At 58.1% G+C, this 13,826-nt stretch overlaps 1 protein-coding gene across 1 annotated transcript in view; it reads right to left on the minus strand.

Moving 5' to 3' along the window:
* MPPED1 (metallophosphoesterase domain containing 1) overlaps positions 1 to 13,826 on the minus strand; it is a 76,360-nt gene that overhangs the window by 15,043 nt on the left and 47,491 nt on the right. Inside the window, exon 4 of the mRNA XM_086712081.1 lies at positions 9,361 to 9,586. Within this exon, the coding sequence (XP_086568207.1) occupies positions 9,361 to 9,586 (226 nt within the window). The remainder of the gene's footprint in view (positions 1 to 9,360; positions 9,587 to 13,826) is intronic.

A 13,826-nucleotide genomic window follows, 5' to 3' on the forward strand; every position in this document is an offset into this window, starting at 1 on the left:
CCCACTGGCCAACGCCCCAAACAGCTTGGGCAATTATTAGAGGGAGACTAAAAAAAAAAAAAATAAATGTTTTTTTGAAAGATTGAAAAGGTTTTCTTAAGAGAAAGAGCAAAGCATTCTGGGTAAGCGGCTTGGAGCTGAGCCACAGCGGCACCTTCCCTGTGCCTTCCCCGGAGCGCGGTGGAGAGGGCACCAGTGGCAAACGGACTCTGCAGTGTTCCTGGGAAGGGCGGTGTCCCCGAAGTCAGGGGGGCCATGGCCACGGGGCAGGGGGGGCTTCCCTGTGCCCCCAGCAGCCTCTGGCTGCAGCCGGGCACAGCGGGCCACGGGCGACCACAGGCCTCAGGCCTGGAGGGTCCCAGGACCTCAACCACATCCTGGCGGGAGCCTCCGGGGCAAGGAAGAAGCCAGGACTTCACTATATTAGCCTCTATTCTTTTTTTCTCCAAAAGACTTATTTAATGAAGTTAAAAAAGAAACCTTTTAGCACCTCTCTGTACCCAGTTCTGGCGGTGGGGGGGAACCGTTCTCCATCCGGGTGGAACCCGCCTCTCAGGCACTGGGGCACCCGAAGCAAGTCCCTTCCCTTCTTGGGTCTCAGCCTCCTCAGCTCTCCAGTGGGGACAACGGTCCAGACCCCACTGACGGCTAAGAAGGTTAGAAGCGGCTGAGCGCGGGGCCTCCAGGGCAGCGGTGAGAACAGGTGTCATCGGGATCATCCACCGGCAAGCAGACCTTTGCCCCTTAAAACGGCCAGACGGCTCAGTTCCTGCCCCCACCCCTCCCGGCGGCCTGTCCTGCACACACAGGGAGGGAAGGACATGGAAGGTTCAGCCCCTGCCCGCACCCCGTCCCCCGGGGCGGCTCAGTGGGCACCCCCTGGCTGTACAGGAAACCTTGATCTCTGGGCAATCCAGGCGGCGAGCTGTAGAGGGTTAGGGGGTGGGCGGGACCGCCGTGTGCCGACTGGCTACTCTGTGCCAAGCACTTTATACCCGTGACCTCCCAGAATCCCGAGAACAACGCCACAGGGGGTCTACCCATGCTGTCATCTCACAGAAAGCCTGGATTCGGACCCCAGATCCCCCGGCCGGGGCCCGCCCGGCAGCACGAGGGTTCGAGCGTGGCCTGGCGTGTAAAGAGAGCCAGTCCCCCAGGCCCCTGGCTCCCTGGGAGAGGGGCAGGGCACTGCCTGCAGGAGGCAGTGCCAGGCCGCCAAGCTGAGAACCAGGATCTGCGCCCAGACGCCCAGCAACGGCCGGCAGCCACTTCTCAAAGTTTAATGTCTCAGCAGGTTTACATTCCTTCTTTCAAAATACCAGAAGTAATTAGACCAGATGGACAAGCTGCATGCCAATTTCACTCCCTCCCGCGCTCCTTTTTTTTTTTTTTTTTTCAAATCAAGGCCGTTTTCAGTTAAATGAGAACAAAAAAATGTATCCAAGACCCATAAATGAATACGGTATGTATACAGAATTTTTTCCCAACGCTTAAGATTCTGTAACAGCTGAGTTCTTCCTCTCTTCGGCGGTTGGTTCCCACCCCTTCCTCTAAGCCGGGCTGGTGAGGGCTCAGCGCAGTCTGTTCCCGAGGGGCCCGGACGTGGCTCCCCTGAGGCCTGGAGAGTCGCGGTGCCCCAGGGACAGCGGCCCAAACACACACAGCCCTGGCGAGACTCTGGACTGCGGGCCTCAGTGATGGAGCCTCTGCCGGGGTAGGGAGGGGACGGAGTGCGGCGGTGGGGGGGCAGGGATCTGGCCTCCAGCCTGGGGGTAAGTTGAGAGACGGCCTGGGCAGGCCCTGATTTAGAGAGACCAGCACGGAGGAGGAGGAGGAGGAGGAGGAAGAGGGAGAGGGAGAGGAGGAAGGACGCTGCAGGCAAGGAGGCTGAGGGTGCACTTGGAAGAGGCCCCAGAAAGACAGACGCAGGAACGCCACGCCAGGTCTGACTTTTAACTGAGTCCCCACGGCCTGCTATCTGTCACCTGTCCATCCATCCATCCATCCATCCAACAAACATTCATTCTGCTAAGCCAGGCACTGTACTAGACTGAAGTGAGGACCACCAAACAGAGATTCAGGTCCCTGTTCTCAGGAAGCCCCAAACGTTCCAGTAGGAAAAAAAACCGTCGCCAGAGTAATCACGACAGGGTGGCCCTGTCGTGGACGGTGCGGCCCTAAGTGGACGGAGGGAGCAGCAGAGGCCCACACACAGAGCCCACGCGTACGGGGGAAGTGGCAGTACCGAGCAGGAGCAGAAAAGGGCAGAAAGGGCTACACAGCAAAGCTGCCGGAAGACAATAGAGACGTGTCTTCACGATTCCAGGGAGGCGGAGATTTCTCGAACAGAGCACGGAAAGCAAAACACCAATACGGCCGACGACACCAAAATTCAGAGCTTCTGGCCATCTGAAGGCACCGCAAAGAGAGAGAAAATCACAGAGGAGGAAAAGCCACTTGTAACGTTACAGCTCCTGTTCGGAACCCCTGAAGAATCTCTATGAACCAATAAGAAAGAGACAGACAACCCAATTATTTTTTTTTTAAATGGGCAAAAGACGTGAGCACTTCTCAAAAGAAGAGATCCAAGGGTCTGACATAAGAGTCTCAGCCTCACTGGCCATCGGGGGACCGCGAAGGAAAGCCGGCCTGAGGCACCAGCACAGCAGAATGGACGTAATTTAATAAGCCCTTACAACACCGGGGCCCCCCGGGGGGCTCCGTCCGTTCAGCGTCCGACTTCGGCTCAGGTCGTGATCTCGCAGTCCGTGGGTTCGAGCCCCGCGTCAAGCTCTGCACTGACCGTCAAGAGCCTGCTCGGGATTCTTTCTCTCCCTCGCTCTCTGCCCCTCCCCCACTTGCGCTTTCTCTCTCTTCCAAACTAAATAAATAAACTTAAAAATAAATAAATAAAACACAGCACGATATAATACTGAGTAGAAAAGAAGACACCACACAATGCCCAGTGTAGCAGCCCTTTTCACAAAGAACCAGACTACCTCAGGCCAGGGTGTTCATTGTGAACTTCAGATAAACAACAAAGAATTTCTTAGTATAAGTATGTCCCAAAGATTGCATGGGACATACTCATAAATTATTCTGTCTGGCTCATCACCTGCTGCAGGTAATGGTGCCCTGTCATGGGGGTGGGGGGGGGGGCATATCAAGGGCCGATGGGAACCTGAAGGCAAGCCTGGGGCCAGGGACGGCCTGGGTCAGCACGGGGTGTCAGCGGTTATGGACGCCCCCCACCTCATCTGAGCTCCCAGAGGGCAGAGCCAGGCCTGGTCCATTTCGGGGTCCCCAGAGCCCTGCAGGGGGCTGGGCACATGACGGCCTTGTGGCCTTCAGGGTAGGTGGCCCCACAAAAAATTGGAACGATTCTCTCTCCCAAGCACAGCATCTATCTCCTGGTGGCACCACTTAGAAGAAAAGCCGGTCGCGGTGACCACGAGTTTGCTTTCTGTGTCCCCTTCCCAGCTGGTTTTGGAGAGTCCTCAATGTCAAGGCCAGCCTGGGCACACCGCCCTCCCTCCGAGTGCAGGACCAAGTGCAGAGCATGCCAGTACGTCCCTCTGCGTGGGGATCATCAGTGCAGGCAGATGCGGGAGGGGCTGGGAGGATACCAGGCCCAAACACAGCGGGTCTGTGCTTGCACGCCCCTTGTGATGGGCAGCTCACCACTCAGGAAGGTCTCACCACCTCTCTTCTGGGTTCCTGCCTGCAGGATAGTCTTCCCTCGAGGATGAGAGCCTGCCTTTTTCTCTGCCTTCTGTGTCCCCCCCCGCCCATGCCTGCTAGGGTCACACTAAATAGATCTGTCTCTCAACCTGGGTCAGCCTCGCCCACGTGCTTCCGACGCCGATGCTATGAGGTCACTCGTGGCTAGTCCTGCTTTATTCAGTCTCTGATCTTCCCACTGGTATAACTAGGCATCTAAAGCTGGAGAGAACGTCTCCTTGTAGTGTCCGGGTGAGTCCACATGTGAAGAGCAGGGAAAGGAAAGGAAAACCCGAACATCCGAATTTAGTAACAATTGCCACGAGCTTTGCCTTGTGCCCAGGTGGCGGGGGCTGGGGGCTGAGCCTTGACAGACAGTTGGCGGGAGTCGGTGCATGAGCCCCGCACCAGGCAGAATCGGCCCCGGCTGTGAATAGCCTCCCAGGGACAGGTTCGTGCCGTTTCCCACGGTGCCCCTGGTGCAGTTGGGACCCCAAGGCTCAGAGAGGCGTGACTCCCCAGGTCAGACATGGAGCGAGAGCCTAGGGATGCGTCTGCTGTGTCTGGGCCCAGGGAATGAGCACTTGACTGACAGCCGGGCCTGCGCCTCTGAGCGCGGTCTCCCTTCCGGGACTCAGCTGTGATGTGCTGGGTCCCCATGGATTGATAACACAGGGCGACAGGCAGAGGGAGCTGTGACTCACTGAGAGAGCTGAGCGCCCAGGGTGAGGGCCTCCGCTCTCCCACCGCGACCCACCCCCAGGCTGGAAGCCATGCTCCGCGCCCAGAACACCCACGGCCCCTCAAGCTGTTCCCTCTGACCGTCACACCCTTCCCCGGCCCCCCCACCCTCCGTGGCCACCTGTGCCTCTTCAGCCCCTGCCCCTCCCATGGGAAGCCTGCCCGGAGCCCAGCTCCCAGGCCCTGGCCCCCGGCCTTTGTGGAATCAAGGACTTGGTGGCTGATGTGCCTCCCACGGGGGACACAAACCCCGTGAAGGCAACAGCTGCACCCGTCTGGTACCCAGCATGTCCCCGGGACTCAGATCACTGTGTGGCACTCAATAAAGCCCTGACAAATGAGGTAGGCAATTAACAGGTCACCCTGAGAGCATCAGTCGGGTGCCCTGGCCGCCATATCCTCACGGGGCCAATAAGGCGTAGGCGCATCAGAAGGCTTTTTGGAGAACCATGGAACACACATAGAGCCCGTGGTTCTGGGCCTGGCACGTAGTAGGTGTTCATACGAGGACACCGAATGGCCTCTAACCTGGAGCAGAAAGAGCCCAACTAGGAGTCTAGACAACCAGTCATTATATAGACAGCCAGTCATTACAGACAACCTGGGCAGGCCAAGTCCTCTATTTGCCCTTCTGTGAAATGGGATCATTAGAGTCCTGGCCCTGCCTTGGGGGCTGTTGAGGTATCAGCCAGAGGAGAGCTACCCTCCCGGCCTCCACCCCAGGGGGTCCCGGGTAACAGTAATTACAACCAACCTCCAGGGCCTCGCTCTGGGCCAGGCCTTCCTCTGGATGGGCCCACACAGACCTCACAACCGCCTGTAACGTGGGTGGTGTCATTTCCCCACTCTACAGAGGGACCAGAGAGGTTAAGGCACTTGCCCAAAGTCACACAGCTACATAGTCACGGTGCCCCGATCTGAACGGCCTTTCCCTTACCAACCAACTGCCCGGCCACTGCTGCTGCTATGATTCCCGCCACCGGCTCCCAGCCCCAGATGGGGCCTACGGGAAACCAGGGCAGCTGCTAGAATGCCAGCTCCCAGCCTGCACGGGGAGCACAGAGGAGGTACCATTTAGCCCTCAGCATCGAGGGCTGTGAAACAGCACCCCAAAGAGTCTGGTGGAGCCCAGCACAGAACGGGGCTCAGAGATATGGCTCCTCTCCTGCCTCCTCCACCTGTGGAAACCGCACTTCAAATCCCCCCTCCCACAGGGAGCCCTCCTGGATTTCACCAAGGCCTCCTTGGGTCCCTTCTCTGTCCTGCGCCCCTCCCATTCCCACAGACAGTCAGGACGAAGGTAAGGACGTCAAGGAGAAAGCAGTAAGGCCCCAGGAGGACCAGAACTAGAGTCTAGAACTGTCCGTGCTGGAAGTCACAAAAGCCAAACGCAGGAACCACTGGCGGCCCAAGCACAGAGCAGTCGCACCAACCGCTGGCCTCACTCTGGCCTCGGGAGCACGAGGATTTGGCCTCCAGCTGGCACAGGGGACCACGGGGCCCTGGCCCTGGCCCTCCACTCACCCATGAGCCCTAAGAGAAGGCTGCCATGGGGCGCCTGGGTGGCGCAGTCGGTTAGGCGTCCGACTTCAGCCAGGTCACGATCTCGCGCTCCGTGAGTTCGAGCCCCGCGTCGGGCTCTGGGCTGATGGCTCAGAGCCTGGAGCCTGTTTCCGATTCTGTGTCTCCCTCTCTCTCTGCCCCTCCCCCGTTCATGCTCTGTCTCTCTCTGTCCCCAAAATAAATAAACGTTGAGAAAAAAAAAAAAATTAAAAAAAAAAAAAAAAGAGAAGGCTGCCAAAGGGGTTCTTCAGTGCCCAGCCCTGGGGGTGCACACAGCTGTTCTGGGGGGAAGTGGGTGGGCGCCGGGGGGCACCTGCCAGTCCCCACCCCCTGCCTGTCCTCCGTCCCACCTACTGGGTTCTGGCCAAGCGGTGTCAGAAGGTTGGCCTCTGGAGCAAAGAACAGCAATGGTGTCTCTGTTCGCGGAGAGCTTGATGGTGGGGGCACCAGGCCCGGCCGAACCCCCCGACACCTTCACGACCACCCTCTGCAGGAGGTGTGCTGCCACTCCCGTTTGGCAGGGAAGGGAAGTGGGGCACAGAGAGGTTAAGTGACTTGCCCAGGGTCACACAGCCCATCAAGGGTGAGGCCCAGGTTTCAGCCCAGGCAGTCTGGTTCCAAAGCCACACTATTACTTCCTACAGAACATGACATTTTTGAGAAGGGGTGTGTGTGCATGCGGGTGTGTAGGGGCAAGGGGGTGTGGGAAACACGGGGCACAGAGATGCTGTCCAGATTGGCTGGTCTGGTACCTGAAGGCCTTCCCATTGGCCCTCCTGACTCCCTCGCGGGCCTCCCGCTCCGGTCCTTCCGCCGTGCCCAGCCAGACTCCTTCTCCAAGTCTGGGCTCCAGGCAGATTCAGCCACCTCCCCTCTGCTCCTGTCCTGGGCACCGAGCTCACCACGTCCTCCAGTGCCCCAGCAGTCCTCATCTGAGACCTCAGAGGCTGCGGGGAGCTCATGGAGACCGACCGCGGACACGGTGAGGACCAGAGAGATGACAGCAGGCACCTCCTGGGGCTCAGGGATGGTAGGACAGCCACATGATCCCTCTGCCCCACGAGGAGGCCTTGGCAGGACGGGACAAGGTCCTAAACCCACCCGCAGCCTCTGGCCACCAGGTGTCACGGTGTGGCGTCCAGCAGGCAGCCCAGGGGTTTCCCAGCTCCGTGTTGGTAACAGCTCTCCCTGAAGTCCCTGCACCCTACAGTCCCCGTGTGCCCCCAAATCGTCCCTCAGCCTCCCTGCGTGTACTACTCTGACGGCTTCGGGCCCTGTTACCCCTCCATAACTGGGGAGGCCCTTCTCCTCCCTCATAACTCAGGTCACCTCACCTCCTCCAAGCAGCCTTCTGGGATCATGCCACACTTTCAAGGACATGTGGTGTCTCTCCACCGTGTATGGCACCCTCCTCACCCTGCCAGCACTTGGCACCCTGTGGCTATTGCCAGCTGGGCCTCTAGGGAACACTTGACCTGTCCGCCTGTAGAATGGGGACAGTGAATCGGTCCTCTCAGGGCTGAGTACGAATTAGAAACAATGCTTATGAGACTTTAGCCCAGGGACCAGCTAACAGAATTTGCTCAGGAATGATTTGCTGCTGCCACTACCACCATCCCCATCATCACCACTATAACGGCCATCCCCATCGTCATCACCACCATCATCAACATCAGCACCATTATCAACATGACCATCATCACCACCATCACCATCATCGCTACCATCATCAACATGACCATCATCATCACCACCATCATCACCATCGGCAGCACCACCATCACCACCATCATCAACATGACCGTCACCATCACCACCATCATCAACATCAGCAGCACCATCATCACCATCACCATCACCATCACCACCATCACCATCACCATCCCCATCATCACCACTATAACGGCCATCCCCATCATCATCACCACCATCATCAACATGACCATCATCACCATCAGCAGCACCACCATCACCATCATCACCACCATCATCAACATGACCATCATCACCACCATCATCACCATCACCATCCATCACCATCACCATCATCATCACCATCATCACCATCACCTTCATTACCATCATCACCACCATCACCATCATCACCACCATCATCAACATGACCATCATCACCACCATCATCAACATCAGCAGCACCATCATCACCACCATCATCACCATCACCATCATCACCATCACCACCATCGTCATCATCACCACCATCATCAACATGACCATCATCACCACCATCACCATCATCACCACCATCACCTTCATCACCATCATCACCACCATCATCACCATTACCATCACCATCATCATCATCATCATCACCATCACCTTCATTACCATCATCACCACCATCATCACCATCACCATCACCATCATCACCATCATCACCACCATCACCATCATCGCCACCATCATCAACATGACCATCATCATCACCACCATCATCACCATCATCAGCACCACCATCACCATCATCACCACCATCACCATCATCGCCACCATCATCAACATGACCATCACCATCATCACCATCATCACCATCACCTTCATTACCATCATCACCACCATCACCATCATCACCATCATCACCATCACCACCATCGTCATCATCACCACCATCATCAACATGACCATCATCACCATCATTATCACCAGGGCCCTGATGGACCCACAGACCACACACAGAAGAGTCACAACTTGTTCTCACCTTGATCCCCACCAAGACAGGGATGAGGCCTGATTGTTCTGCATGCCCAGCAGAGGGTAAGGGTCTGATGTGGACTTGTGATTAAAACGACACAGTACACCAGGTCTCTGGCCTTCCACGAAAATTCCGGCTGCCTTTCCTCGGCCTGGCTGATCAATCGTCCCCCCTCACCTATGCCTCTTGTCAGGGGACATGGCGATAGGGAGGCTCCTGGCATATAGAATGATGGTTGAAAGCATGGGTTCTGGAACCGGAGTGCCAGCTTTGCCCCCTCCTAGCTGTGTGACACCTGGCAAGGTCCTCACCCTCTCTGTGCCTCACACTCTCACCTGGAAAACGGGGTTGATAACAGTTACCCACCTGTATGTGAGACAGTACCACACGGAGGACACAGCTGATATGACTACTTGCCAGTTAGATACGGGGAAACCGAGGCTCAGAGAGCAGCCGTGACCTGCCAGGGGTCACACAGCGGGTGAGGGGAGAGCCCAGATGCAGTGCCCAGCAGGGATCCGGGGCTCCCCGGTGCTTGTCCGCGCCCCACCTCCCTCCGCGTGTTCAGCCTCAGCTCCTCCAGCGCCCCCAGCCGAGGTCGGGAAGGCGCCCGGCGCACTCACCACGGGGAGCCGTAGATCCGGAAGCCCCGCACGGTGACCTCCGAGTCCTGCAGGTAGATGCAGTTGGTCAGGAGGGACTGCACGTTCTCGTAGTTCTCTGGCTTCAGCTTCGACACGGACGGGAAGTAGTAGAAGTCCTGCTTGATGAGGTCAGCCATGAACTCCTGGTCAAAGGTCAGCTCGTGGTTGCCAGCAATCACGATCTTGTACTCGTAGGGCAGGCTCCCTGCAGAGGCGGACGCAGACAGACACGCAGCACATCGCTGTCGGCCTTCTGAAAGCCACAACAAGGCCCCGGGGGAGGGGGGGCAGCGGGCAGGGACAGACGACGGCCACCGGCATCCCGGGCAGAGCAGCTCCTGCCGCCCGCTCCCAGCGGGTGCCCTCGGATCAGCCCCATCATCATCCCCGCAGCCCGTCCGCCCAGGCGGCCGCTAGGGGACAGGCCACCAGACCCCAGGCCGCGGGCGGGGCCCGCACAGCTTCCTCCAGGCCTCTGAGCTGCAGCGTGCCTCGCCCCATGCTCAGGACTTGCCCGCCTCTCTTTTCTGTGTCTGGGAGACTTTTCCCCGGACAGGAGACCCTGACCTGGACCCCCAGGCCTACTCCCCCAGCCTCACTGTCCCAGGGCCCACCATGAAGTCCAAGTACAACCAAAACAAAGCTGGCTGTGCATAGCATACATTGAACCAGTAACAGGGTCCTTCTGGCCTCGCTCTGCACAGAAGCCCAGGCCATACCTCCTGCCTGTCCTCCTCTGGGGCCCCACCTGGCAGATGCCCTAAGCAGGTGTGGGGGCTGCCTCCCAGATGCTTCCAGCGCAGCTGCCCCCCCTACTAGCACAACCCCGTAGACTCAGTAAACCACCACCCACCCCCAGCCCCCACCGCTCCCCAGAGCCAGCCTGGCCCCAGGCTCGGGGGGGCCCCTGACTCCCCATCTCCCACCAGCCTCAGCTGCCGGGCTCGCCGGGCCTGGAGAAAGAGTCGTGATGGCACCTGTGGGCCCTGATTTGGATGAAAAATGAAAAGCTGAAGGTGAACCAACCCGGAGGCCCACGCCCTTCTCACGGCCCCTCCCGGCGGGGCGGGTCCTGTGGGTCAGGCGAGCACTAGGGGTTCGTGAACACAGCAGCCCAGCTCGGGGCCTCGGATAGGAGTGTCCAGGCAGGCAAGTGGTGACATTCCATGGCCATTCCACAGAGAAGCAGTCATGGCCATCGGAAGGAACTTCTAAATGACCTGACTCTGGTTTCTGAAGGAGCCACAGCGACAACAGGGACACTAAGCTTTACCATCACCTGTGTCAGCAAGAGAGTCACTTCACTTGTCCCGAATTCTTCAGCATAAACGACTAGCTCACGTGATCCCAGAGGGTTGCTGGAGCACGTATATTGCGCCAGGCACCCACCACGTCCACGGTGCCGATGTAGAAACTGAGGCGCAGGGGACACCCGGGTGTGGTGGTGTGGAGGACGTGTGGCCTGGGGGTGGCAGAGCTGGACTCTGAGCCAGCCCCGTGTGGCCCCTGACACTTTCCACCTGCTTGGGGAGAGCCCAGGAGAGCGCCCCAACAAGCCCAGGTCACAGAGCTGTGTCCCAGCACACCGAAGGCCACGGCCACGCCTCTGGCTCTGGCCTTCTGTCCTGGCGCCCCAAGGTGATGAGAAAGGGGACCCTCCCAGGGGTCCTCAACCCCCCCTGGCTCCTGGCACACGGAGAAGACTGTCTGGCTGGTGGAGACCCCTCCCTCACAGTGCATCTTCTCTGATCCCGGGTCACCGTGACCCCCACAAGAGCAGACACAGGGTAAAGTGCTTAGTTTTGGGGCCAGCTGACCTCGCCTCAAATCCCGGCTCCATCAACCATCATCTGCGCAAGTCACTTAACCTCTCTGAGCCTCAGTTTCCCCTCTGATCAAGGTGGGTGTGCCTGGGGAATGCCCCTTCCTGGGGGCTAAGGATCTCTGTGCCTCCCCCCCGCCCAGGCTCCACAGAGTCCCTTCCCTGTGACTGGCTCCCCAGGGGGGAACACAGTCCAGGAACAGCAGGGCCTTCCCACCCTTGACTGTGACATGAAACCCTATGTCCTCTGCTGTCTGAGTGTTTTGTCATGAACCCAATTCCAAAAATGCTCCAAATCCTAAGGATTATTTGCCTTGAGAACGGACACCCGCAATGTTGGATCACACGTGGTCGACCTGTGGTCAGACCCGACTTCCCATAGGCCTTTTAGGGAGAAGTGTGTCTGCCCAGGCCTGTGTGAGCTCGAGGAAGGGGCAGAGTGAGTCTCATGGCAGACAATAAATCACCGTCACAATGAACAATAACAATGTTTCAGGTACTGTACCTACAATTATTATGTGCTAATCGCGAGGAAACAGAGCAGTCCAGAACCCGGTTAGAAACTTCCTTCTCCACATCCCCACCCCGCCCCGGAAACTGGGACACACAAATCCTGTCTAGCCTTGAGCTCTGTGGCCGTTCGAAGGCCACCGGGAAGAGGGGAAGCCAGAAGTGTTTTCTGGAAAACTGGCAGAAAACCACAATCTGCTCACACTTGTCACCAGCCACCCCAGAATTCTTCACAAGCTTGAGAAAAGAGTGTTTTCTCCTCTTCGGTGTTTCTCAACTCGGGGAGGCCCCGAGACAATGACAGACCAGCTCTGTCACTAACCAGCTGTGTGCCTCAGTTTCCTCACCTGTACGGTGGGAAGAAGAATGCCGACCTCGCAAAACTGTTCTGGGATTTCAGAAGGGACGGAACAGAGATCGCAACACAGGATACTCACACGATATTCACAGGCAGCTTTCCCGGGGCCAGAGTTTGCAGGCCAGACCTGCCCACAGACACATGTTGTTTGGCGTAACTTTTTTACTTGAATTTGTTGCCAAAACACACACACACACACACACACACCTCGAAAAATTCCCAGTAAAATGCCATTCTTTGTTTTCTAACAGTCGATCAATCGATTTGCACATTTCATGATCCTGGCCCAGTCAAATGCTGCGGATCTGTGCCTCCCTTAGGCAGGAAGTAGATGTCAGTTTGCCCCAGTCCCTACACTCAGCCCACGTCACTCACTGGAAGTCCTGCCCACTCCCGGCAGGCACCTGGCTTCTGGCCCTTGCTGCATCCCTGGAGACTTGCAGGGAACAGGCCTGGCCCTTGTCCCTCAGTGCCACCAGTCAGGCGGGGGGGGATGGGCTCTCCAGGCCCTCTGCCTCCCCACCTACTTTTATCACGACCCACCCTGCTGGGCCGGCCCAGGGGTGCCGAGTATCTGCTTGCTCCCCAAAGCCGGAGAGCCCCAGGAGCACAGGAGTAGACGTGCTGGCCTCACTCCCCTCGTGCCCAGCGGGTCCCAGTAGAAGTCTGGCAAAGGAAGCACCACAGGGTGACAGGGAGCAGAGAACCTCGGTGGCCCTGCTCCAGCTCAGCAGGGAGGGAGGAGGTTCGCAGGGGCCTGAGCAGCTGGGGAAAGGCTGGTCCTTCTGATCCCCCGGAACCTTCCGAGATACACTCTTGTAGCTACGGCTCTGAGGCCAAGAACCTGCCCAGGTCCCACAGCAGGTGAGCAGGGGAGGTGACACCGGGTGTCGGTCCAGCTGACCCCACGCCTCTGGGTCAGCGGCTCCTGATTCCTTCAAGGCCACCAGGCTGCAGAGTCAGCTGGGGGCCCTCACGGAGCCCCTCCCCACCCTGCAGTCGGGGGACAAGAGGCGGACGCAGCCTGCCACCTTCAAGCTCGGATTCTCTACGTTTCCGCTTCACGTCACCCGTCCATCCCACCGTCCCACCTCGGCGTCGCCCCAGCCGGGGGAGCCCGAGCCAGACTCACGTATTTATGTCATGTCCCCGACTTGGGGGTGTTCCTTAAGCAAATTAACAAATTACTCCAACTGCACGGTTTCATTTATCTCCCAACTACCGACTACCGGGGATCGGGGAGTGAGCACGAAGCTGTCAGCTCTCCCCTCGTCCTCCCACCTCAGCAGAGGAGGGAACTGAGGCTTCTCCCCTCCCAGGGAAGAGTGGGTGGGAGATGGGGGGACAAGGCTCCTGTACACAAAGCCAGGTGGGGAAAGGAGCCACGAGAGGCTGCACGATACCCTCAAATCCCGTCCGGGCTCTCCCTTCCCGGCAAAGTGGGCGCCGTGCCCCTCTGAGCTGGAGGCCCAGCCACAGACACATCTGTCTGGATGGCCACCTGAACCTGGCAATTCGCCAGCTGTGTATGACGTTCACAGACGCTCAAGCGTAGGTATCCCCATTTTGCATCTGGGAAAAGCCGGGCTCGGCGAGGTTGCCTAAGTTTTCACAAATCAATAATAAAGTGACTCGTCACCACAGAGGACGCTGGACACGTGACAGACCCTGTGGCTCGGCCTCATCAAAACTCATCTTGACCTGGCCCCCCAAACTATCGTGCGCACTGCCTTCTCCAGATGGACCTGCTCTCTC

This window comes from Puma concolor, chromosome B4 (genome assembly GCF_028749965.1).
Source record: "Puma concolor isolate L17-30 chromosome B4, mPumCon1.1.hap2, whole genome shotgun sequence".
Lineage (NCBI taxonomy): Eukaryota > Metazoa > Chordata > Mammalia > Carnivora > Felidae > Puma > Puma concolor.